This window comes from Myxine glutinosa, chromosome 4, assembly GCF_964187855.1.
Source record: "Myxine glutinosa chromosome 4, kmMyxGlut1.1, whole genome shotgun sequence".
NCBI lineage: Eukaryota > Metazoa > Chordata > Myxini > Myxiniformes > Myxinidae > Myxine > Myxine glutinosa.
Genome location: NC_136264.1, coordinates 68269023 through 68294229, shown reverse-complemented (window position 1 = coordinate 68294229; position 25207 = coordinate 68269023). Strand labels below are relative to the sequence as shown.

The window sequence follows — 25207 nt, the reverse complement described above, 5'->3', positions numbered from 1 at the left end:
ATTTGGTTGTCCAGTTTCCCCATGTACAAGATTGAGGGTTTGATTCCACCACAATGAGAAATGGAAATTCCACCTTTTGTGAGACATTCCCAAATGAGCAAGGTTTTATAAGAGAAGATGGCATAAAGCAAAATATGTTTCTTCTTAATTTGATACACATGTCGTTTCAAGCAGGAAACACCAGAGCTGATGAGACATTCACGGCATCCGACTACACAATGGAGCCGAGACGTCTCGTTCGGGAATCAAACTCCTCAATTGCTCCTGTCCTCCATGGACGATTGCTCCGTTAGGTTGTCCATTTTTTGTTTCAGCTCAAGAAAACCAAACGAGCCGACACCTGTCAGAAGGTCAACGAACCAAGCTGACAAGATGCAGTATTTGGCCAACACACCACAAAGGGCCAACTTCAAATGTGCTTAAGCAGGCAATAGCACTGAGGAGCTTAAGTGGAGAGAGACTTAATGGCAGAGACTGACTTAATGACAGTCTTTCCTTGATATATCTCGTACCTTCGATACGGTCTGCCACCCCGCCCAGCTCACCAAACTCGACTCCCATGGTATCCATGGAAACCTCCACGCATGGCTTGCAGACTTCCTTTCTGGTCGCAGTCAACATGTGGCCCTGAATGGAATTCTCTCATCACCCCTTCCTGTTCAGGCTGGAGTTCCTCAAGGCAGTGTTCTGGGCCCTGTGCTTTTTTTGGACATCATGAATGTCCTCTCCGACTCTCTGGAAAATCCTCTCTATCTCTGTGCTGATGACTCCACTCTCTGCCGTTCCATATTACAACCCTCAGATTGGCAGTCAGCAGCCTCCTCACTCTCTGCAGACCTGGACAAAATCACAGACAGGTCAAACAAGTGGAACATGTCTTTCAATCCTGACAAATCTCACACTCTCACTATGTCTCTCCGAAAAGACCGACTGGACAACCCTCCCATCTACTTTCTCAACAATCCTCTCCAAGAAGTTCTGTCGCTCAAGCTTTTGGGTCTCACTATCTGCCATGATCTTTCCTGGGAAAACCACATTTCCAAGCTGGCCTCCAAAGCCAGTTACCGACTGGGCATCCTCCGTTGTGCGAAGTCCTTTCTGGACACTTCTGAGCTCCTCACCACGTACAAAGCTTTCATCCGCAGTTCAATGGAATACTTCTCTCCCCTCTGGGCTGGTGCTCCTTCCTCACACCCAGCTCGGCTTCACGCGGTTGAAACCAAAGCATTCAGAATCATTGGAATCTCCCACGATGAAGCCGATTCTGAGGGCCTTTCTCTCTCTCACCGCAGGCAGGTAGGTGGTCTTTCTGTCTTCTACAGACTCCTCTCCGGCCTTGCTCACCCAGCACTGTCTGTGCTCTGTCCCCCAAATATTCCTTCAGGTCGCACAAGATCTGCCTGCAAAACTTTTCTGGTGAAACTGCCAAAATCAAGACTCTCTGCTCACCTTCACTCTTTCATTCCTCTTTTCTCCCACCTCTGGAATAAACTCCCACACTCTCTTCAATCCCTCTCCTCCCTCCAGATCTTTAAAACAGCTGTTCACCACCATCTCTTATCAGGCTTGCAGATTTATCAGGCTTGCATAAACCACCAAATTTCTTCCTCCATCCAAAACCTTGATCTTTTCTACCCCCATTAAAACACCCCAACTTCTTTCCTGAAATTCCTAGAAGTGTTCATTTGCTTTATACTGTGTACCCCTCCCTACTCCCCCAGCCCTCCCCCTTCCACAGATATACCGGCGTCCCTGTTCTCTTCTGTTGTTGTGCTTGTTGCTTCCCTCTCTCCCCGTCGTCTCCCGCTCCCTTCATTGCATGTTTCATGTGTCTGTGCATGTTGGCATGCCTCGATTCTGTTTACAAAAAAACCCAAAAAAAACCCACATTATTCAACGATATTGGTTGGTCTTGTGCGTTATTCTGTCTGTCTGTCTGTATCTCTGTTTCTCTGTTTGTTTGTCTGTATGTCAGTCGCCTCCTGGTCACAATTTTCAACCGATCTTCACGAAACTTCACTAAATGGTAGAATTGGTCATAAGCAAGAAGCCTATTGTTTTTGGGGTTAAAAGGTCAATACGTCAACATAGGCCAAATGTCACCAGCCTTGTCAAATTTCAAAAATACTCAATTTTCATCCGATAGACTTGAAATGAATGAATGAATGAATGATCGTTTTAAGGCCATTTTTCCCCGCTAGAGCGGGGGTTAGCCTTGCGGGCCCCATGACAATCATGGTTCCCTGTTTGAGGCAATGTTTTTATGGCCGGATGCCCTTCCTGACGCCAACCCTTGGTCTTACGATGCGCAGGGATACGGTGTACCTATTCTAAATCGGGGTACACACCGGGATCATTCATCCCAGCAAGCTGGTACTCAATTTGCCGACCTCGGAAGGATGACAGGCTGAGTCAACCCCCCCGGCATTAATTCAGCGATCGACCGGGATGCAAACCCAGGATCCTAAGATCCCAAGCCGGCACCCTAACCGCTGAGCCAACACCAGGCTTGAAATGTTGAAATGTGAAGAGGATTTGCACATCTGGTCAATAACTTCAACCACCAAGTATTTTTGAAGTCAATAGAGGCCAAAAGGTCAACATTGGCCAAATTTCTAAATTGTTTAATTCCCATCTGATTGACTTGAAATTTTAAGAGGATTTGCATATCTCGTCACTAAATTCAACCACTAATTATTTTTTTAGGTCATCATAGGCGAACAACTTATTTTATGGATTTCACAAGTGTCGTGCATTTCTTGTTTGTTTATTTTTTCCTTCGTTTGAATAAAAAGTAATATTGCTCAAAAGTATCAAAAATAAATAAATAAGTGCACTTGCCTCGTTCTCTTTCAATTCGCACCTTCCCACCGCATGTCTGACGCTCTATGCAACAAATGATCGGATGCATATCGATTGTGAGAATGGCAAACAAAAAACCCCAGCTAATGACGCAGCCATGGAAAAAAATCATTCAAATAGTGAAAAAAAACCAATGAGTTGGATAGCGTTGCCTTCACTTCGGAGATGAAAACATCACAATTTCACATCTCGAAAGGACAAACCAAGGGCGGAAGCCTTGAGAAGATGGAATGTGTCACTCCGTGAAAAAGCTCCCAAAAGGAAGATTGGCCTCACAGCTTGCAAACTCCATTGCACTTCCGTAACTTGAGCGTGAAAAGTATAAACATTCATCCTCATCATTCGGATGAAATATTTGTTGTCGAACTTGGGTAAGTGCTGCATAAAGCTATTTTGGAAAGCAATTTTTTGCAATATGCAAACAATGAGATGATAAATATACAACTGCTGCAGTAAAAGTTCGTGCAGAACTGAGGCGTTAATTTTAACATTCTCACAAAATCCATTTTTAATAGGACGATAAGAATAAAAGAGAGATACAACACACCGTACAGCAGGTCAACACAATTCATTTAACCAACTACTTTGAGGAAAACAACAAGAAAGATATTGGAGGAGACTGGGGATGAGGGGTGAGGAGCAAAAGCCTGAACTGGGAGATGGATAAACGAGCCATGTTCAGATGAGGGGGGGGGGGGGGGGCAAGAAGAAAAAAGATGTTGAGGGGAATTCTGAAGTCAGGAAATCACAGCTGACCTCTCACACCTTGCTCTTCCATGAGTCTAAATTTGTAATGTATACAATAATGTAAAAACTACCTGTGCCAATATAAAAATCCCACACCATACTGCAGGTAATTTGAGTGAATGATTACATGTCCACTACGACAAAAACAGAACAAAACACATAAAACGAGTAATTCTTTGTTTTGTACCATGCACAGCACTCACATCTGTTTGCCCATTAAATTCCTATTTGAAAGCAACACAATAAATAACCGGAAGACGATGAACAATAAAACTTTCACAGTGAAACACATTTGGCACATCATGTCTGTTAATCAAAATCTCAATTTTTTCGTTTGTTCGTTCCATTCTGAATGCAGCCCCAGGCTCGTGCTGTGTGTGATACAAGTATTCAATGCAGAACCAGGACAATAGGATACATCAGCACAATTATTCCATCAATTACAAGGACATTCATTGACGATGGAAAAATTATCACCGTTTGTGGGATCCCAGCACCATAAGCCATGAGCTCAGTGTGAGTGTAGGTATGTAGGTATGCATGCCTGTATGTATGTATAGTGTGTGCAGTGCATTCAGAAAGTATTCAGACCCCTTCACTTTTTTCACATTTTGTTATGTTGCAGCCTTATGCTGAAATCGTTTAAATTCATTTTTTCCCTCATCAATCTACACTCAATACCCCAAAATGACAAAAAGAAAACAGGATTTTAAAAAGTTTTGCAAATTTATTAAAAAGAAAAAACTGAAATATCACATTGACATAAGTATTCATACCCTTTGCTCTGACACTTGAAATTTAGCGCAGTTGCCTCCCATTTCTCTTTATCATCTTTGAGATGTTTCTACACCTTGATTGGAGTCCACCTGTGGTAAATTCAATTGATTGGACATGATTTGGAAAGGCACACACATGTCTACATAAGGTCTCACAGCTGACAATGCATATCAGAGCTAAAACCAAGCCATGAGGTCGAAGGAACTGCCTGCAGAGCTCAGAGACAGGATTGTGTCGAGGCACAGATCTGGGGAAGCCGACAAAAAAAAATTCTGCTGCATTGAAGGTTTCCAAGAGCACAGTGGCCTCCATAATTCTTAAATGGAAGAAGTTTGGAACAACCAGGACACTTCCTAAGCTGGGCGCCCGGCCAAACTGAGCAATCGGGGGAGAAGGGCCTTGGTAAGAGAGGTGACCAAGAACCCGATGGTCACTCTGGCTGAGCTCCAGAGATCCTGTGTGGAGATGGGAGAAACTTCCAGAAGGACAACCATCACTGCAACACTCCACCGACCTGGGCTATATGGCAGAGTGGCCAGACAGAAGCCAAACAGTTCAATCTTGGTTTCATCAGACCACAGAATCTTGTTTCTCACAGTCTGAGAGTCCTTTAGGTGCTTTTTTGCAAACTCCAAGCGGGCTTTCATGTGTCTTTCATTGAGGAGAGGCTTCCGTCTGGCCACTCTGCCATAAAGCCCAGATCGGTGGAGTGTTGCAGTGATGGTTGTCCTTCTGGAAGTTTCTCCCATCTCCACACAGGATCTCTGGAGCTCAGCCAGAGTGACCATCGGGTTCTTGGTCACCTCTCTTACCAAGGCCCTTCTCCCCCGATTGCTCAGTTTGGCCGAGCGGCCAGCTCTAGGAAGAGTCCTGGTTGTTCCAAACTTCTTCCATTTAAGAATTATGGAGGCCACTGTGCTCTTGGGAACCTTCAATGCAGCAGAATTTTTTTTTGTAGGCTTCCCCAGATCTGTGCCTCGACACCATCCTGTCTCTGAGCTCTGCAGGCAGTTCCTTCGACCTCATGGCTTGGTTTTTGCTCTGATATGCATCGTCAGCTGTGAGACCTTATATAGACAGGTGTGTGCCCTTCCAAATCATGTCCAATCAATTGAATTTACCACAGATGGACTCCAATCAAGGTGTAGAAACATCTCAAAGATGATCAAGAGAAATGGGAGGCACCTGAGCTAAATTTCAAGTGTCATAGCAAAGGGTCTGAATACTTATGTCAATGTGATATTTCAGTTTTTTCTTTTTAATAAATTTGCAAAACTTTCTAAAATCCTGTTTTCTCTTTGTCATTATGGGGTATCGAGTGTAGATTGATGAGGGAAAAAATGAATTTAAACGATTTCAGCATAAGGCTGTAACATAACAAAATGTGAAAAAAGTGAAGGGGTCTGAATACTTTCTGAATGCACTGTATGCAAGTGTGCATGTGTTTATGTATTATGTATGTATGTTTGTATGTATGAGTGTATGTATGAATGTATGTATGAGTTTGCGTGGGTATGTATGAGTGGGTATGAGTGTATGCGTGGGTTTCAGGAGATGGAACAAAGACCTACCATGTCTCGAAGTGTCCACCTCCGTATGTGGAGTGCAAGTATGTATCTGTGAACAGGATATCTCAAAAAGTTGTGGACGGATTCGGACGAAATTTGGTAGAGAGGTTGGGTGTTTGACAAGGACGAAATGATTTGATTTTGGTAAGGATTAGGATCCGGATCTGGATCTGAGAATTTCTTAAGTGATTCTCCACCATTGAGAGATGGGGCCAAAAATTATATGTAGCATGATAATTCAAAAGGTTGTGGACGGATTCGGACGAAATTTGGTAGGAGTTGGGTATGAGTGTATGTATGAGTGCATGTATGAGTGCATGTATGAGTGTATGTGTGAGTGTATGCATGAATGTATGTATGAGTGTTTGTATGAGTATACATATGAGTATACATATGAGTATGTATGAGTATATGTATGTGTATGTATGTGGAAGTATACGAGTACATGTGAGTGTACGAACATATGTATGTGAGTGCGTGCGTGCATGTAGGCATGTACGTATGTATGTGTGCATGCGTGCAGGTGTGTGCTCTTACATGCATGTTTGTAAGCTGTTGTTGTTGGCTGCAATCTCCACAAGTGCGTGGGTTTCAGGAGATGGAACAAAGACCGACCATGTCTCAAAGTATCCACCTCCGTATGTGGAGTGCAAGTATGTATCTGTGAACAGGATATCTCAAAAAGTTGTGGACGGATTCGGACGAAATTTGGTAGAGAGGTTGGGTGTTTGACAAGGACGAAATGATTTGATTTTGGTAAGGATTAGGATCCGGATCTGGATCTGAGAATTTCTTAAGTGATTCTCCACCATTGAGAGATAGGGCCAAAAATGATATGTAGCATGATAATTCAAAAAGTTGTGGATGACTTACGACAAAACCAGGTGGATGAGTTAGGGTAAGCGACAAGAACAAGCTGATTAGATTTTTAGTTCAGGTCCGGATTCAGATCTGACCTATCAGTGGGACACAAAACAAACTGTTCAGCCCGGCGGAGGTATGCGCTCTACGGAGTGCTGTTCTAGTTTGCATTGCCTCATGGCACAGAATGCACCCGCCGTCAGACTGGAACATTGTGGATCAGTTGTTCCACCCAGAACCGTTTTGACATTGCTTTCATTTGTAAGTCTTAAGAACGTCTTACATTTGACATTTGACATTGCCCAGTGATACCAATATGTTGCTGCAATGCAAATTGACCACGCTGCCGAAAAGCTCGTGTGCAGCTGCTCTTGTGTAGTTTTGTATAAGAAGCAAGGAATGACATGAATTGTAAGCTGCTCGCCTGACTCCTGAAACACTGATCACATCATGGCATTTTGATGCGATGAAAGAGTCACGTTTGTTCTGTTTAATAACTCGGGGCAGAGTTCTCTCTCCACTTGAGCCGATTTCATATGGTCAATTATGTGAACGATCAAGGTCGGTTATGCCTGTCATCTTCCACTTTGTGATGACATTCTCGACGGTTGATTTAGGTGGTGGGGACACGAGAAATAAGCCTGGTGGAAGTGCCCACCATGAGTCGATTTTCCTACCTTATTGGAACTTTGTTAACTCCTGCACAACATAATTCACGCTCTAAAAAAAACCCTGCAAGTCGTTTCCAAGCCATAAAGACTTTTCATCCATCAAATGTATTAATGGTTCAGCAAACAAAACGCACAACTGTGCAATTTTCATCCCCCATGAACTTTGGGAGGGTGGTTCTGAGTAAAATAATGATTGGTGTTTGAGAGACACCATGACATCGACATATTTATTGATGGGAAAAGTCACTCAACATCCCGTGCAGAACACTGCGGCAAATCCAACAAGAATCAACTTCGCATTAAAATAAAATTCCAAATGAAAACTCTGAGGCACGTCGTTAAGCTGTCCTAAAGTTTGGATCCAAAGCAAACTCGAAATTGTTACCCTGGTGTTTAGCAGGCAGGGTGTACCATCATCATCATTGGCATGTACATCATCAACGAATGCACCATCAGTCGGATGGGGCGCCAAGTTGGGAACCCATCTGTCAGCATTTATTGCTGCTCGTGGATGTTAACGATTCCATGGTGTGTTTCGCAAAGAGCAGGTAATTGTCTCAAGCGGCCTGCCCAAATTCCAAATTCCTGCCCAGTCTTTGACCGCACAGGAAAGGCAACGGCAAACTACCCAGTGTGATCCCGGTGAGGAAACCTCTTCGGCCGCACACTAACCTGCCCTCGAGCAGATCACCAAACAGATAGTTGGCCAGGTAGAGGATTGTCTTCAAGGTATCGTGACTGGATTGCGTTATCAGGACTGACCAAATTGATGACGCAAAGATAACAAATTTGGAGCTGTGTGCCTTATGACGAGGCATTTTGCTTCTGTGGTCTCAAACCCCCGTCCCCCCAACCCCTCACTCCAACAAGATTGAGGTTTGAAGACATCTTTTCCAGGGTGACAAGGAAACGCCAGAGTACTGGTAATCATCACAGAGCACACAAATCTATTGTGGTCCACAGAGAAATTCCAGGAGTTTTTTTTCCCAAAAAATGCAGTTGGGATCAATAAAACAGACATCCATTCCATCAGGAGGCAGTAAGGCCAGGATCACAACTGAGAAATAGGTGTCTCAGAGTGCGTCCAGCATGGCAATGCCTCAGAATCTTTGGCTGGCGGCTTCAAAGGCAGCTCGACGGGTAAATTAAAACCTTGGGGGTGAAGGAGCTGGGGCTCCCACGTCGATCGGAAGAATGGACGCGACAAAAAGCTGGAATTCATCCGAGTTGCTTTAATCAAACCAAACACTCAGGCACTCTGAAAAGCCCGTTTATCGGGCAGCAATATATATACAAATTATCCCGGAGCGTTTGCCCAGGAAAGGCGAGAGGGGGCGTGGCCCAGCGTCCTGGCTGCGGCCTGGCAAGTTGAGGGCGAGCCTGCCCGGGCGTCCTGGACGAGCCCGGCATGGTGATCGCTCCGCGTCCTTGATAGGTGCAAGGCGATTGTGAAAACCCAGCGGTAGCCGCTACACACGTCCCCCCAGAATCGACTTGCACCGGCAGGGTAAATTTGAGGGGGGTCCTGATGACCCGGCCGAAGCGACCCCTGGCGGGTCGTGGGAGGGGGTCCGGTGTGGTGGTGGGCGGTCGAGTGGGGGGCACCGTGGACGGGGGGGCGGCCTCGCCGCGGCGGAAGGGCCACCCGTGGTGGGTGGTCGACGTCCACGTGCGCCGGCTTGAGGCGGTCCACCGCAATCCGGTCCGACCTGCCGCCGATGTCGATGACGAACGACTTGTCGTCCCGTCGCAGCACCCGGAAGGGCCCGTCGTACGGCGGCCGGAGTGGCCCCCGATGTGCGTCGTGACGCACAAAAACATACTCCGCTTTGCGAAGTGCTGGGGGGACGTAGGACTGGGGGTCACCGTGGTGGGATGTTGGCACGGGGGCAAACCGTCGGGCGGCCTCCTGGAGGTCCGAGCGCTGGTGAGCTGCGGACCAGGGACTGGTAGCGTCGGGCACGAATTCGCCCGGGACGCGTAGCGCCTGGCCATAGACAAGCTCGGCGGTGGATGCCTGGAGGTCCTCCTTGGGGGCCGTGCGGAGGCCCAAAAGGACCCACGGCAGCCGGTCGGCCCAACCGCCGTCTTGAAGGCCGGCCATGAGCGCGGCCTTCATGGAGCGGTGGAATCGCTCGCACAACCCGTTTGCTTGGGGGTGGTAGGCCGTAGTACGGTGGAGCTTGACCCCCAGGTTGCGGGCGACCGCGCCCCACAGCTCGGAGGTGAACTGTGGTCCGCGGTCTGACGAGATGTCCGCCGGTGCGCCGAAGCGGGCGACCCAGGTGGCGATGAAAGCCTGCGCCACGTCGGCGGTGGTGGTGGAGATGAGGGGAACGGCCTCCGGCCACCTGGTGGTCCTGTCCACCATGGTGAGCAGGTGTGTGAACCCCCGTGACGGGGGGAGGGGGCCCAACAGATCCACGTTGACGTGGTCGAAACATCGTTCGGGCACGGTGAAAGGTGCCAGCGGGGCCTGGGTGTGTCGTCGGTGGACCTTGGCCCGTTGGCAGGCCGTGCAGGTGCTGGTCCAATCGCGGACGTCCCGACGAATGCCGTGCCAGACGAATCGCGCCGACACCAGCTTCTGGGAAGCTTTCCGGCCCGGGTGGGAAAGGCCGTGGAGGGAGGCGAAGATGCGGCGTTGCCAGGTGACGGGCACGATGGGGCGAGGCTGGCCTTGGGAGACGTCGCAGAGCAGGACAGTGTCCGCGAAGGGGATGTCGGCCAGGCGGAGGCCCGTGTCCGCCGCCCGGAGGGCTTGCACCGTGGTGTCGGTGGTTTGGTCCGCCGCCATAAGCGCAAAGTCCACGCCCAGGTGGACCGCGTTCGCGCTGGCCCGGGAAAGACAGTCGGCCACGGCGTTGTTTTTGCCGGCGACGTGCCGGATGTCCATGGTAAACTCCGACACGGCGGAGAGGTGGCGCTGTTGGCGGGCCGACCACGGCTCCGTGACCTTGGCCATGGCGTAAACCAACGGCTTGTGGTCGACGAACGCCGTGAAAGGTCGGCCCTCCAGGAGGTGGCGGAAATGGCGGACGGCCAGGTGTAGACCGAGGAGCTCCCGGTCAAACGTGCTGTATTTGAGCTCGTTCGGCCGGAGCTGCCGGCTGAAAAAAGCGAGTGGCTGCCAAACCCCGTTCACCCATTGCTCATGTACGGCGCCCACCGCGTAGTCGGAGGCATCCGTGGTGAGGGCGATGGGAGCGTTGAGCACCGGGTGAGCGAGCAGTGTTGCATCGGCGAGGGCCCGCTTTGAGCTTTGGAAGGCCGCATCCATTGCTGCGGACCAGGCGATGTCGTGCTTGGCCGGCTTGCCCCGGAGGGCTTCGTAGAGGGGCCGCATGAGTTGAGCAGCGCGGGGCACGAAGCGGTGATAAAAATTCACCATTCCCAGGAATTCCTGCAGGGCCTTTATGGTGCGGGGACGCGGGAACGTGGTGATGGCCTCGACCTTGGTTGGCAGCGGCACGGCCCCGTTCTTGGTGATGTGGTGGCCCAAAAAATCAACGGCCGTCGTGCCGAAATGGCATTTGGCCGGGTTGACGATGAGGCCGTGCTCGCTGAGGCGCCCGAACAGTGTTCGGAGGTGGAGGAGGTGCTCGGCCCGGGACGTGCTGGCGACGAGGATGTCGTCCAGGTAAACGAAAAGGAACGGCAGGTCACGCAGCATGCCGTCCATCAAGCGCTGGAACGCCTGAGCCGCGTTCTTGAGACCAAACGGCATCCGCAAGAATTCGAATAAGCCGAACGGCGTGATGACTGCCGTTTTAGGGACGTCGGCCGCCCTGACAGGTACCTGGTGATATCCCCGTATGAGATCAATTTTCGAAAAAATGACCCGTCCCGCCAGACGGGCGGAGAAGTCTTGGATATGCGGGATCGGGTACCTGTCGGGGGTGGTAGCGTCATTGAGACGGCGGTAGTCGCCACACGGGCGCCATCCACCCCCCGGCTTTGGCACGATGTGCAGTGGCGAGGCCCACGCGCTATCGGAGCGCCGCACGATGCCGAGGTGCTCCAACGCGTCGAATTCGGCCTTCGCCACGGCGAGCTTGGCTGGGTCGAGGCCGCGGAGCCCTGGCGTAGACCGGCGGGCCCGTGGTTGGTATGTGGTGCTCGATCCCATGCCGTACTGCGACGGCCGAAAACGTCGGCCGCGTGAGGGCCGGGACCTCCGTGAGCAGGCGAGCAAACTCGTTCGCCGCCGGGACGGCGCATGCCAGCTCGGCCGGCGCGGAGCTGCTCAATGTGCATACCAGGGAGCTGAAGGTTTCGGCGTTGATTAAACGACGCCGTTGGACGTCCACCAGCAGTCCGTGTGCGCAGAGGAAGTCGGCGCCTAGCAGAGCCATGGGCACGTTTGCGGTTACGAACGTCCAAGCAAAGCGTTGGCCGCCGAAGCAGAGGGTGACGTTGCGCGGGCCGAAGGTGCGGATGGTCGATCCGTTGGCCGCAACCAAGGAGGGGCCGCAAACCGCGGATTGCCTGTCCTGGTCATAGGCGGGTATGACGCTCAGTTGGGCGCCGGTGTCGCACAGGAAGCGCCGTCCGGACGCTTTATCCGTGATGAACAGTAAGTTGCCCGTGTGGCCGGCGCTCATGGCTGGTAATGAACGCCGGCCCGGCCGTTTCCCGGCCTGCCGAAGGTGCACGGGGGTCGGCATGTCCGGGCCTTCTGTCCGAACCTGGCATGATAGTAACACCACGCTTGGTCAGGTGGAGGCCCCGGTCGTCGTGCTGGAGGTGGTCGGCTCGGTGTAGCGGCCGTCAATTGCGTCGGCAGTTCGGTCGTCGACCGTGCCGGGTGCTCGGGCGCCATGGGTGTTGCGTCGGACGGCGGTGGGTCCCATGTCGCCGCTGCGATGCGCTGTCCTGCGGCGGAGATCTTGTCGGCTTCTCTGGCAAGGGCCCGGGGATCTGTGATCGTCGTGCTTGCCAGGGCGAGGCGTACCGGGTTAGGCAGCTGACGGAGGAACAGCTCCCGGAACAGGAATGCCGGAGAGTGCTCGCCGAGCAGTGAAAGCATGTAGTCCATTCGCTCGGAAGGGCGCGTGTCGCCGAGCTCGGGCAGGTCGAGCAGGCGCCGTGCGCGTTCCGCCGATGGGAGGGCGAAAGCGTCGAGGAGAAGCTTCTTAATCGCGCCGTATTTGTCAGCGGCTGGCGGGCTCTCGAGGAGGCTCAGGGCGCGGTGGCCGAACCGAGCGCTGCTACCACATGGTGGAAGCGGGTGTCGTCGGCCATGATGCCTCGCAGGGCGAACAGGGAATCCGCCTGTGCGAACCAAACCGCCGCGTGAGCCTCCCAGAAGGTAGGCAGTTTAAGGGCGACTGCCGTGTCCATGTCGGTAGGTCACCAATGAAGGAGCTGGGGCTCCCACGTCGATCGGAAGAATGGACGCGACAAAAAGCTGGAATTCATCCGAGTTGCTTTAATCAAACCAAACACTCAGGCACTCTGAAAAGCCCGTTTATCGGGCAGCAATATATATACAAATTATCCCGGAGCGTTTGCCCAGGAAAGGCGAGAGGGGGCGTGGCCCAGCGTCCTGGCTGCGGCCTGGCAAGTTGAGGGCGAGCCTGCCCGGGCGTCCTGGACGAGCCCGGCATGGTGATCGCTCCGCGTCCTTGATAGGTGCAAGGCGATTGTGAAAACCCAGCGGTAGCCGCTACACACGTCCCCCCAGAATCGACTTGCACCGGCAGGGTAAATTTGAGGGGGGTCCTGATGACCCGGCCGAAGCGACCCCTGGCGGGTCGTGGGAGGGGGTCCGGTGTGGTGGTGGGCGGTCGAGTGGGGGGCACCGTGGACGGGGGGGCGGCCTCGCCGCGGCGGAAGGGCCACCCGTGGTGGGTGGTCGACGTCCACGTGCGCCGGCTTGAGGCGGTCCACCGCAATCCGGTCCGACCTGCCGCCGATGTCGATGACGAACGACTTGTCGTCCCGTCGCAGCACCCGGAAGGGCCCGTCGTACGGCGGCCGGAGTGGCCCCCGATGTGCGTCGTGACGCACAAAAACATACTCCGCTTTGCGAAGTGCTGGGGGGACGTAGGACTGGGGGTCACCGTGGTGGGATGTTGGCACGGGGGCAAACCGTCGGGCGGCCTCCTGGAGGTCCGAGCGCTGGTGAGCTGCGGACCAGGGACTGGTAGCGTCGGGCACGAATTCGCCCGGGACGCGTAGCGCCTGGCCATAGACAAGCTCGGCGGTGGATGCCTGGAGGTCCTCCTTGGGGGCCGTGCGGAGGCCCAAAAGGACCCACGGCAGCCGGTCGGCCCAACCGCCGTCTTGAAGGCCGGCCATGAGCGCGGCCTTCATGGAGCGGTGGAATCGCTCGCACAACCCGTTTGCTTGGGGGTGGTAGGCCGTAGTACGGTGGAGCTTGACCCCCAGGTTGCGGGCGACCGCGCCCCACAGCTCGGAGGTGAACTGTGGTCCGCGGTCTGACGAGATGTCCGCCGGTGCGCCGAAGCGGGCGACCCAGGTGGCGATGAAAGCCTGCGCCACGTCGGCGGTGGTGGTGGAGATGAGGGGAACGGCCTCCGGCCACCTGGTGGTCCTGTCCACCATGGTGAGCAGGTGTGTGAACCCCCGTGACGGGGGGAGGGGGCCCAACAGATCCACGTTGACGTGGTCGAAACATCGTTCGGGCACGGTGAAAGGTGCCAGCGGGGCCTGGGTGTGTCGTCGGTGGACCTTGGCCCGTTGGCAGGCCGTGCAGGTGCTGGTCCAATCGCGGACGTCCCGACGAATGCCGTGCCAGACGAATCGCGCCGACACCAGCTTCTGGGAAGCTTTCCGGCCCGGGTGGGAAAGGCCGTGGAGGGAGGCGAAGATGCGGCGTTGCCAGGTGACGGGCACGATGGGGCGAGGCTGGCCTTGGGAGACGTCGCAGAGCAGGACAGTGTCCGCGAAGGGGATGTCGGCCAGGCGGAGGCCCGTGTCCGCCGCCCGGAGGGCTTGCACCGTGGTGTCGGTGGTTTGGTCCGCCGCCATAAGCGCAAAGTCCACGCCCAGGTGGACCGCGTTCGCGCTGGCCCGGGAAAGACAGTCGGCCACGGCGTTGTTTTTGCCGGCGACGTGCCGGATGTCCATGGTAAACTCCGACACGGCGGAGAGGTGGCGCTGTTGGCGGGCCGACCACGGCTCCGTGACCTTGGCCATGGCGTAAACCAACGGCTTGTGGTCGACGAACGCCGTGAAAGGTCGGCCCTCCAGGAGGTGGCGGAAATGGCGGACGGCCAGGTGTAGACCGAGGAGCTCCCGGTCAAACGTGCTGTATTTGAGCTCGTTCGGCCGGAGCTGCCGGCTGAAAAAAGCGAGTGGCTGCCAAACCCCGTTCACCCATTGCTCATGTACGGCGCCCACCGCGTAGTCGGAGGCATCCGTGGTGAGGGCGATGGGAGCGTTGAGCACCGGGTGAGCGAGCAGTGTTGCATCGGCGAGGGCCCGCTTTGAGCTTTGGAAGGCCGCATCCATTGCTGCGGACCAGGCGATGTCGTGCTTGGCCGGCTTGCCCCGGAGGGCTTCGTAGAGGGGCCGCATGAGTTGAGCAGCGCGGGGCACGAAGCGGTGATAAAAATTCACCATTCCCAGGAATTCCTGCAGGGCCTTTATGGTGCGGGGACGCGGGAACGTGGTGATGGCCTCGACCTTGGTTGGCAGCGGCACGGCCCCGTTCTTGGTGATGTGGTGGCCCAAAAAATCAACGGCCGTCGTGCCGAAATGGCATTTGGCCGGGTTGACGATGAGGCCGTGCTCGCTGAGGCGCCCGAACAGTGTTCGGAGGTGGAGGAGGTGCTCGGCCCGGGACGTGCTGGCGACGAGGATGTCGTCCAGGTAAACGAAAAGGAACGGCAGGTCACGCAGCATGCCGTCCATCAAGCGCTGGAACGCCTGAGCCGCGTTCTTGAGACCAAACGGCATCCGCAAGAATTCGAATAAGCCGAACGGCGTGATGACTGCCGTTTTAGGGACGTCGGCCGCCCTGACAGGTACCTGGTGATATCCCCGTATGAGATCAATTTTCGAAAAAATGACCCGTCCCGCCAGACGGGCGGAGAAGTCTTGGATATGCGGGATCGGGTACCTGTCGGGGGTGGTAGCGTCATTGAGACGGCGGTAGTCGCCACACGGGCGCCATCCACCCCCCGGCTTTGGCACGATGTGCAGTGGCGAGGCCCACGCGCTATCGGAGCGCCGCACGATGCCGAGGTGCTCCAACGCGTCGAATTCGGCCTTCGCCACGGCGAGCTTGGCTGGGTCGAGGCCGCGGAGCCCTGGCGTAGACCGGCGGGCCCGTGGTTGGTATGTGGTGCTCGATCCCATGCCGTACTGCGACGGCCGAAAACGTCGGCCGCGTGAGGGCCGGGACCTCCGTGAGCAGGCGAGCAAACTCGTTCGCCGCCGGGACGGCGCATGCCAGCTCGGCCGGCGCGGAGCTGCTCAATGTGCATACCAGGGAGCTGAAGGTTTCGGCGTTGATTAAACGACGCCGTTGGACGTCCACCAGCAGTCCGTGTGCGCAGAGGAAGTCGGCGCCTAGCAGAGCCATGGGCACGTTTGCGGTTACGAACGTCCAAGCAAAGCGTTGGCCGCCGAAGCAGAGGGTGACGTTGCGCGGGCCGAAGGTGCGGATGGTCGATCCGTTGGCCGCAACCAAGGAGGGGCCGCAAACCGCGGATTGCCTGTCCTGGTCATAGGCGGGTATGACGCTCAGTTGGGCGCCGGTGTCGCACAGGAAGCGCCGTCCGGACGCTTTATCCGTGATGAACAGTAAGTTGCCCGTGTGGCCGGCGCTCATGGCTGGTAATGAACGCCGGCCCGGCCGTTTCCCGGCCTGCCGAAGGTGCACGGGGGTCGGCATGTCCGGGCCTTCTGTCCGAACCTGGCATGATAGTAACACCACGCTTGGTCAGGTGGAGGCCCCGGTCGTCGTGCTGGAGGTGGTCGGCTCGGTGTAGCGGCCGTCAATTGCGTCGGCAGTTCGGTCGTCGACCGTGCCGGGTGCTCGGGCGCCATGGGTGTTGCGTCGGACGGCGGTGGGTCCCATGTCGCCGCTGCGATGCGCTGTCCTGCGGCGGAGATCTTGTCGGCTTCTCTGGCAAGGGCCCGGGGATCTGTGATCGTCGTGCTTGCCAGGGCGAGGCGTACCGGGTTAGGCAGCTGACGGAGGAACAGCTCCCGGAACAGGAATGCCGGAGAGTGCTCGCCGAGCAGTGAAAGCATGTAGTCCATTCGCTCGGAAGGGCGCGTGTCGCCGAGCTCGGGCAGGTCGAGCAGGCGCCGTGCGCGTTCCGCCGATGGGAGGGCGAAAGCGTCGAGGAGAAGCTTCTTAATCGCGCCGTATTTGTCAGCGGCTGGCGGGCTCTCGAGGAGGCTCAGGGCGCGGTGGCCGAACCGAGCGCTGCTACCACATGGTGGAAGCGGGTGTCGTCGGCCATGATGCCTCGCAGGGCGAACAGGGAATCCGCCTGTGCGAACCAAACCGCCGCGTGAGCCTCCCAGAAGGTAGGCAGTTTAAGGGCGACTGCCGTGTCCATGTCGGTAGGTCACCAATGAAGGAGCTGGGGCTCCCACGTCGATCGGAAGAATGGACGCGACAAAAAGCTGGAATTCATCCGAGTTGCTTTAATCAAACCAAACACTCAGGCACTCTGAAAAGCCCGTTTATCGGGCAGCAATATATATACAAATTATCCCGGAGCGTTTGCCCAGGAAAGGCGAGAGGGGGCGTGGCCCAGCGTCCTGGCTGCGGCCTGGCAAGTTGAGGGCGAGCCTGCCCGGGCGTCCTGGACGAGCCCGGCATGGTGATCGCTCCGCGTCCTTGATAGGTGCAAGACGATTGTGAAAACCCAGCGGTAGCCGCTACAGGGGTATCTATCTATCTATATCTATATCTCGGTCATCATTCAAGCTTTTGAGCTGCATTTCAACAATTCAAGCAGAACTGCTTGCTGATTGTGGCCGTCTCACCTCAAAAGCCACTTTTGAAGGATCAGAAAAAAAAAATTCGACAGCACATTCAAAAGAAGCACACAAAGCTGAGCTCAAGCTTGAGGTTAGCTTGCCTGCTGCAGCATGTTAGCTACAGCCATGTTGGATGAATTTATGAAACAAGGCTTTGATATCACATTTCAGTAATGAATTGTACTGAGTGTCCATCTGCTGTGGATATAGTGATATCAGGTGGTTGTATATGCCCAAATACTCTCACAGCAAGGATTATGCTTCATGGTTTGCCATTGCCTTCCCAGCAGCAGTTAGGGCAGCAATATATACTTTGTCCTTCATGCCGGTGATAACTCGTACAGTTTTTGCGAAGGACACCACGAGATCTAGCGTCTTGCCACATCTCGTCCACAGCTTTTTGAAATATCATGCTTTACTGTAACATCCTTTTTGGCCCCATCTATCAATGGTGAAAAATAACTTCATATATATATTTTATTTTTTTTAATTAACAAGGGTTAACAAGGAGAGATGCAGAAAATAGGGCAAAATGGAGAAGATTGTCATGGGGACCGCAAGGCTAACCCCCGCTCTAGCAGGGAAAATGGCCTTAAAATGCATGTTGTTGTGCTGTGTTGTATATATATATATTTTAATTCTCGTTTTCGGATCCAGATCACCAAAATCGAATCAATTAATCCTTGTCACACATCCAACCTGTTCACCAAGTTTCCTCCGAATCAGTAATAACTTTTTGAGATAACGTGAGCTACATACACTACTCACAATAAGTTAGGGATATTGGCAGGTTCTTCGGTGTGGTTGATTTTGTGTATTAATTATGTTGAAAAAAGTTGTTGGTCCTAATTCTATGGTTATTAATGAGTGTGAAAAAACACAGCATTCTTGATTTCAATACCCGAACCCTAATCCTGATAAAAAAAATAAACTCACTCCCACAATATCCATAACTTATTGTGAGTAGTGTATATATATTGTTTTAGCCCGATCACTCAATGGTGAAGAATCACTCAAACAGTTTTAAAATTCCAGTACCCTGCCCCCGGATCTTCACCAAAATATAATCAATTTGTCCTTGTCACACACACACAACCTGTCCAACCAAGTTTTGCCCAAATCCATCCACAACTTTTGGTCTACGCCAAGTGGGGCTGCCTTCTTTGCAACATGGGTCTGGCCTCTGCCACATGGGACTTGGCTTCCTCTTTAGAACATAAAAGAGGACCTTATTTAATTAATTATCTTTTACACCCTCTGAGCTTGGTACTTGGTAATGGGGAGCGGTTTGAGTATGACTGGTGAACCTCAAGTGTTATTGCAGAAGACCCTCAGCCAGAAGGTCTAAGGATCTACAGCGTCTTCAGGGACTAAGGGTTTTAATGAGGTCAATCGGTTCAACAAGGTCTTCGGATCCGAGGTGTCTTAGGGTTAAAAAGGGTCTTAAGTGTCTTAAAGGGTCTTAGGGTTGTGCAGGGTCGAAAGGGTAAGGGTCTTTGTGGTCTTGCAGGTCTCTGGGATCTTTGGGGTTCATTGGGTATTCAGGGTATTTGTGGTTTTAAGGGGTATTCGGGGTCTTTGGGCGATTAAGGATCATTGGGGTGTATGGTGTCTTGAATGAGTCTTTGGAGTCTTGAAGGCCATAGGGGTCTTAAGGCTCTTTGGGGTATTTAAGTGTCATAGGGTTCTTAGGATTCTAAAGCGTCTTCGGAGTCAAAGGGGCCGAAAGGGTGTAAACATTTAAAGGGTCTTAAAAAGGTCCAAGGGGTAGACAAGGTTTAAAAGTGGTCTAAACTCGAAAGGGGTCGAGAAGGTCCAAGGGGTCGAAAGGGTGTAAGGGCTCTAAAGGTCTACATTATGTATAAGTTATGTCCCAAAAGTACACAATTAAGAAGTAATGAAGATGTAGACATGGTCCAATAATAAGTAATTCATAGACACTGCACAACTTGCGTTCAAACAGTATGTAATTAATAGACATATGCACAGGGGTCGACCAAGACTTCGCCTCAACGAGGGTTTATCGTCCACCCATGTTTTTCAGTTATATGCACAGTATAAACATAGATATTATCTGAATCGGTTAAAAATTTGTAATGTATGTGACCTTCACCTATTGACCTATTGATCTCAAAAACAAGAGGCTTCTAGCTTGTCACTGCCTCTATCTACCAGGTAATGAAACTTTGTGAAGATCGGAGTAAAAATGTGACCTGTAGGTAATTGACATACAAGCAGACAAACAGACAGACCAAAGACCCCAAAGACCCGTCTACCTTCAGTGGCGGAGGTAATGATTGGTTGAATAAATGTTTGTGAAAAACAGTTAAAAATGCAAGTGTCATGGGTTGTGTACATTTAAGTACCTCCTTGGATGACACAGATGTCAGATTCAAACATTGTTTCCTGTATCATATACATTTTTTACCAACATGCGCATCCATCATTATTCTTATTTTTCCAAAATCCACAACTCACCACTGCTAAACAACTATGCAAATATTAGATAAGAAGACGTCCAAAGCAGGTGTACAATGATGAGGAATGGAAAATAAAAACATTTGTCAGCACACAGCCGTCCAGGAAAAACTTCCCAGCTTAGAGATGCAAGATTTAGAGATGAGACAGGAAAAGGGCAAAGAAAATTAAGCGGCAGCTGTGTGAATACATTCAAATTACTTAACGCAAACATTTATGCAAATTTCTGTTTATGATACAATTGTTGATGCATGGTATAAAAGTTTCCAATTTCACAAAACAAGTTTAAAGCAAGCATACTTGTTACGAATCGAGTATAAATGTTTTCATTCGCCGGTTATTCAAAAATTATATCGATTAATTCGGTGTCAAAAGTTTCCCAGTATCAAAAGATACTGGGATCAACAACTACCAGATCACAATGATGGGATTTGAAGTACATGTTCTACGTAGACAAACTGCCCCAACAATAATGAAAATCCAATTTTAATTGAATCCCAACTAAAATGGCAAGAGAAGAGGGTGGGAGGACTGACACAAAGCAACTCTGATTACAAGTGGTCACGCACGGGGATGCAACCAGTTTCTCCGACAGTGCTGGCAACCAAGTCGGTTGTTCTCGTGCCAATTTATCAGCAAATGTTATCGGTAAACGTTTTACACAACTTGCAGCCAAAATGATTTGTTCAACATTCGTTCATTCAAATATGCGAGTAATCACACGATTCTGGCTCGACCAACATGCTGAGCCTTCAATACATCAATGCGAGGTAGAAGACTGAGAAACAATTTAGAAACTGCAGATTTTCCTGAGTTTAAAGATTGGGATTATTCTATTTAATAACAAAACAACTCGATTTACAAATATCACAGGTTTCTACCACCAGTGGGAGAGTTACCTCTACCACTGAAGGCATTTGTCTGTTTATTCATCAGTGAGCAGAGCATCTCAAAAGTTATGGACAGATTTGGATGAAACTTGGTGGACAAATTGGGTGTGTGACAAGGAGCAATTGATTCAATATTGGTGAAGCTCTGGATTTGGATCCAGATACGAGAATTTTTTTAATTTCACAAGTGCTTCTTCGCCATTGAGAAATTGGACAAAAAACCATATCAAGCACAATATCTCAAAAAGTTGTGGATGGATTATGACAAAAACTTGGTGGATGAGTTGGGTAGCTGACAATAACAGGCTGATGAAATTTTGGTGTGTGACAAGGACGAATGGTCAGGAAGCAGATCCAACCTATTAGTGGGATACAAAACGTAAAGTGGTCAGCCTGGTGGAAGTTTGCACTTCACCGAGTGCTGTTCTAGTTACTTTTAGAATCTCTCGCTGGTACTTTTCTTGCAGCCAACAATTAATTGGAATTACTTGCAGTTCTTTCGACTGGATACTTTCATATCAGGCAAGCAAGGTCAACGAACAATAACGACGATTAGAACACCACTTCAGTAAGAATAGTATTTTCAACCAAACCAGGTTTCCAATCCAAGCAACCGATCCAACTTTAGGATGGAATAGGAAGACCATTTAAGAGTCCCGTCTGCAAGTATTCGTTGGTGGATGTTAAAGATCCGCCGGTGTCCTTCGTGAAGAGTAGGCAAACTATCACCGGCACCATGAATAAATTAGAAATTTCTGCCTCAACCTGAGTCGATGATCGTCAGGCCTGGCCATGCCAGTTTGTGAAAGACTAGGGAAAGCTTCGCCTGGCGAACACCACAAGAATGTGGGAATAATCGTGGCCGTTAAATAACAAGAAGAGCAAGACCATTTTAATCAAGCAGTTTAAAGTTGAAGGTTAATCCCTGTTTCCAGTAATTATAACAAGTTCTCTCGAAGCCTTTACTTTTCCAAGTACAAGAGAATTGATGCTGAAGCAACCACCAGACTTCCAGACTCTCACAAATCGGCCAATAAAAAGGGAAAGCTATGCTCGGGTGCATGCAAAAATACATTTCCTCGAAATAGAAAAAAAAGTGTCACGTGCACGTGAGACGACCAATTTCCAACATGTTAAAATTAAGGTGAAATAAAAGGAAGGAACACTTGAGTTTTTCTGCAACAAGTAAAGAAGTAGTAAAAAAAACCAGGATAGAAAAAAAAAAAAAAAAAGATTAAAGAGCCAAATAAAATAAATAATAATTTGCTACAATCCAAATATCAATTTTGCCACAGACTGAACTGGATATCTTTCTTTTTTTAAAACAAGCAAACAAACTTGGTTGGGAATCAAAGTTATTTTCCTTGACAATTTCAATGCAGCCGCACGGGGCTGGAGATTAAAAGTGAATTCTCTCCTGTACTCATGAGTGGCATCACGTTCAAATTAGAAAGAAAAACAACCCATCTCCTGCAATGCTCGTCGTACATTCAATGAAGTAATGCTTCCGACACGTGCTCTCTTTCATGTCTCGTGTAAAAAACAAACGAGCCTTTGAACACAATCTTTAAATTTCCTACACGGAGATTAAGCAATTGAAAAGGAACAAAATGACAACACGGAAAAGTGAAATACTTCAAAAAGTCTTTTGTACACAAGCACCGAGGATCACAGCGGAGCAAGTGAATTTTGTTTTAACTAACGAGTGCTTTTTTTTTTTTTTTAGAGGTTCCAGACAAGCAGAAACAGCAGGATTCCAAAGGCAAGTGTGTGCTTCCGGGTATCTCCATACCTTGGATGTTCTGAACCCTTACAAGGTTTCTTTCCGGGGGAAAAAGCTCTCATGTCAGGCCCATGTTCAGACTTGCGTTTCATCTGCTCAAACCACATTAGGTTGATCGGGCAGCGTGGTGGTCGCCATCGACACCAAGATGATGCAGAGGCGGCGAGAATTAAAAGAAGGGTGGGAAGGGAAGGGAAACATGGGAGAAAAAGACAACACAGGAAGTGGTTAGATTTGCGTTTCAAGGAGGGTTTTGGACAGGCCACAAGTGCATTAAATGACATATCTGACCACACTATTACCCTAGGAACATACAGGCTGCTTCATGGGTGTGCAGTTTGGACTGGCATTGGTTTTGAAGATCACAAAGCAAGAAATTCTAGCCAACAGGCATCAGGCAGCATTACACTGATAAATAGGTCTCGAGTGGCTTGGGGATGAAACCAGAAGAGATGGGACTGATGGAGGAGAAACGCAAATCAAAATGCAGGACTGCAGGACAGATGACAATGCGAAAAAGAGTTGGAGAAGTATCGTGGGTTACAGAGAAGAATTCATGAAGCGGGTACTCTGAGAAGCATGCGTGGTCGCTTCAAGGCCTGCGAGGTACACCAAGCCAATGGACCGCAAAGCAGACAAATGATGGATTATGGGAGAAAGCGAGACAGCAATAAACAGGTTGAGTTGGGCGGGGGGTGGGGGGGGGCAGTCAGTCCATTGCATCATTTAGTTGGTTACATTGCTCAAGGTGTAAGGACTTTTAGTTTAAGGATTTAACCAATCAATGTAACACTGGATAGCTCATCTTTTTTGATATTACAAGTCATGGGCAAGCTGAGCAAATATTCTTTCCAACTTAGTGAGACAGAAGGAAACTTGCAGAATTTATTCAAGGTGCAAGCTGCCATTGAATCCCAAAAGACAAATATATATATCACTGATGGAAGTCTTTCCTTGCTTGACAGAGCATTGGTGACAAATTACCTGCATCGTGAACTCTGATAAATTGGTACTTCGATCAAAGAAAGGGTTAGGGTTAGGGTTAGCTAAAGGTTAACTTAACTTGGCTAAAGATGGTGGAAGAAGAAATGCGGGCAAGGGGGTTAACAAGGAGAGATGCAGAAAATAGGGCAAAATGGAGAAAATTGTCATGGGGACCGCAAGGCTAACCCCCGCTCTAGCAGGGAACATGGCCTTAAAATGCATGTTGTTGTTGTTGTTGTTGTTGATCAAAGAAACGCATGTGCATCAACATCTTAACCTCATCAAAGAAAGGACATTCACAAACTGAAGGGGGTATTGCCACATTTACCTCGTATTTCACTGGCGTGTTCAAAATCATATTTGGGAGGCAGTGCACACTTAAAAGGAAAAGCAAAAAGCATCATTCAGGAAAATTAGAGATAAATGGAAATCCAAAGATGTGGTTTGTCTGCAAGGCTGGTAAGACCAAAGAATGAATAGAAAATGGAGAGATGGCTGAATAAATGTCCATGTACAGTCATGGAAAAAATATTGGCACCCTTGCACTTTTTTCAAACAACTCACAATTTTCTCTAAAAAGAAGTTGAAATTGACAAAAGTATTTGGTCTCCACAATTCTTTATTTCACTGTTAATAATACAGAACCTTTGTTTTTGATTCAGAACTTCATATATCCTTTTAAATCAGAAAATTAAAAAAAATGGCATTGACAAAATTATTGACATCCTCGACTTAATATTTGGCAGAACAACTTTTGGACAAATAACTGCAGTCAAGCACTTCCTATAGCCATGAATGAACTTCCTACACCTCTCTACTGGTAGTGTGTCCCACTCTTCTTGTGCAAACTGCTCCAGTTCTCCCAGATTTTAAGGGTGCCTTCTCCCAACTGCTGTTTTCAGATCTACCCACAGGTGTTCAATGGGATTTAGATCTGGACTCATTGCTGGACACTTCAGAACAGTCCAGCGTTTTGTCTTAAACCATTCCTGGGTGCTTTTTGAAATGTGTTTGGGGTCATTGTCCTGCTGCAATACCCATGACCTTCGACGGAGAGCCAGCTTTCTGACACTGGGTTGAAAATTGCGCTCCAAAATGGCTTGGTAATCTCCTGATTTCATGATGCCATGCACACATTCAAGGCACCCAGTGCTAGATGCAGCACAGCAACCCCAAAACATCACTGAACCTCCTCCATGTTTGACTGTAGGGAAGGTGTTCTTTTCTTTGAAGGTTTCATTTTGTTTTCTGTAAACATAGAGATGATGTGCTTTACCTTAAAAGCTCTAATTTGGTCTCATCTGACCACAGGACATTATCCCAGAAGGATTTTGGCTTGTTCAGGTGTGTTTTGGCAAACTCCAGTTGGGTTTTATTCTGTATGTATATCCATCTGTCTGTCTGTCTGTCTGTCTCTCTCGGCAGTGGGGTCCTCCTGGGTCTCCTACCAAAGAACCCCCTTTCATTGAGTTGGCGATGGATGGTGCGAGTTGAAACTGTCGTACTTTGTGTCTGAAGGTCTGTGTGTCTTTGAAACCAAAGCGTTCAGAATCATTGGAATCTCCCGCGATGAAGCTAACTCCAAGGGCCTTTCACCCACTCACCGCAGGCAGGTTG

General features: G+C 50.2%; 1 protein-coding gene across 3 annotated transcripts in view; it reads right to left on the bottom strand.

The window, feature by feature from the left end:
- Positions 1 to 25207, bottom strand: part of FBXW7 (F-box and WD repeat domain containing 7) — a 541360-nt gene that overhangs the window by 269150 nt on the left and 247003 nt on the right. For all 3 annotated transcript variants that reach the window (XM_078775834.1, XM_078775836.1, XM_078775835.1), the window contains one exon: positions 22616 to 22698. In XM_078775834.1, coding sequence (XP_078631960.1) covers positions 22616 to 22698 — 83 coding nt within the window. The remainder of the gene's footprint in view (positions 1 to 22615; positions 22699 to 25207) is intronic.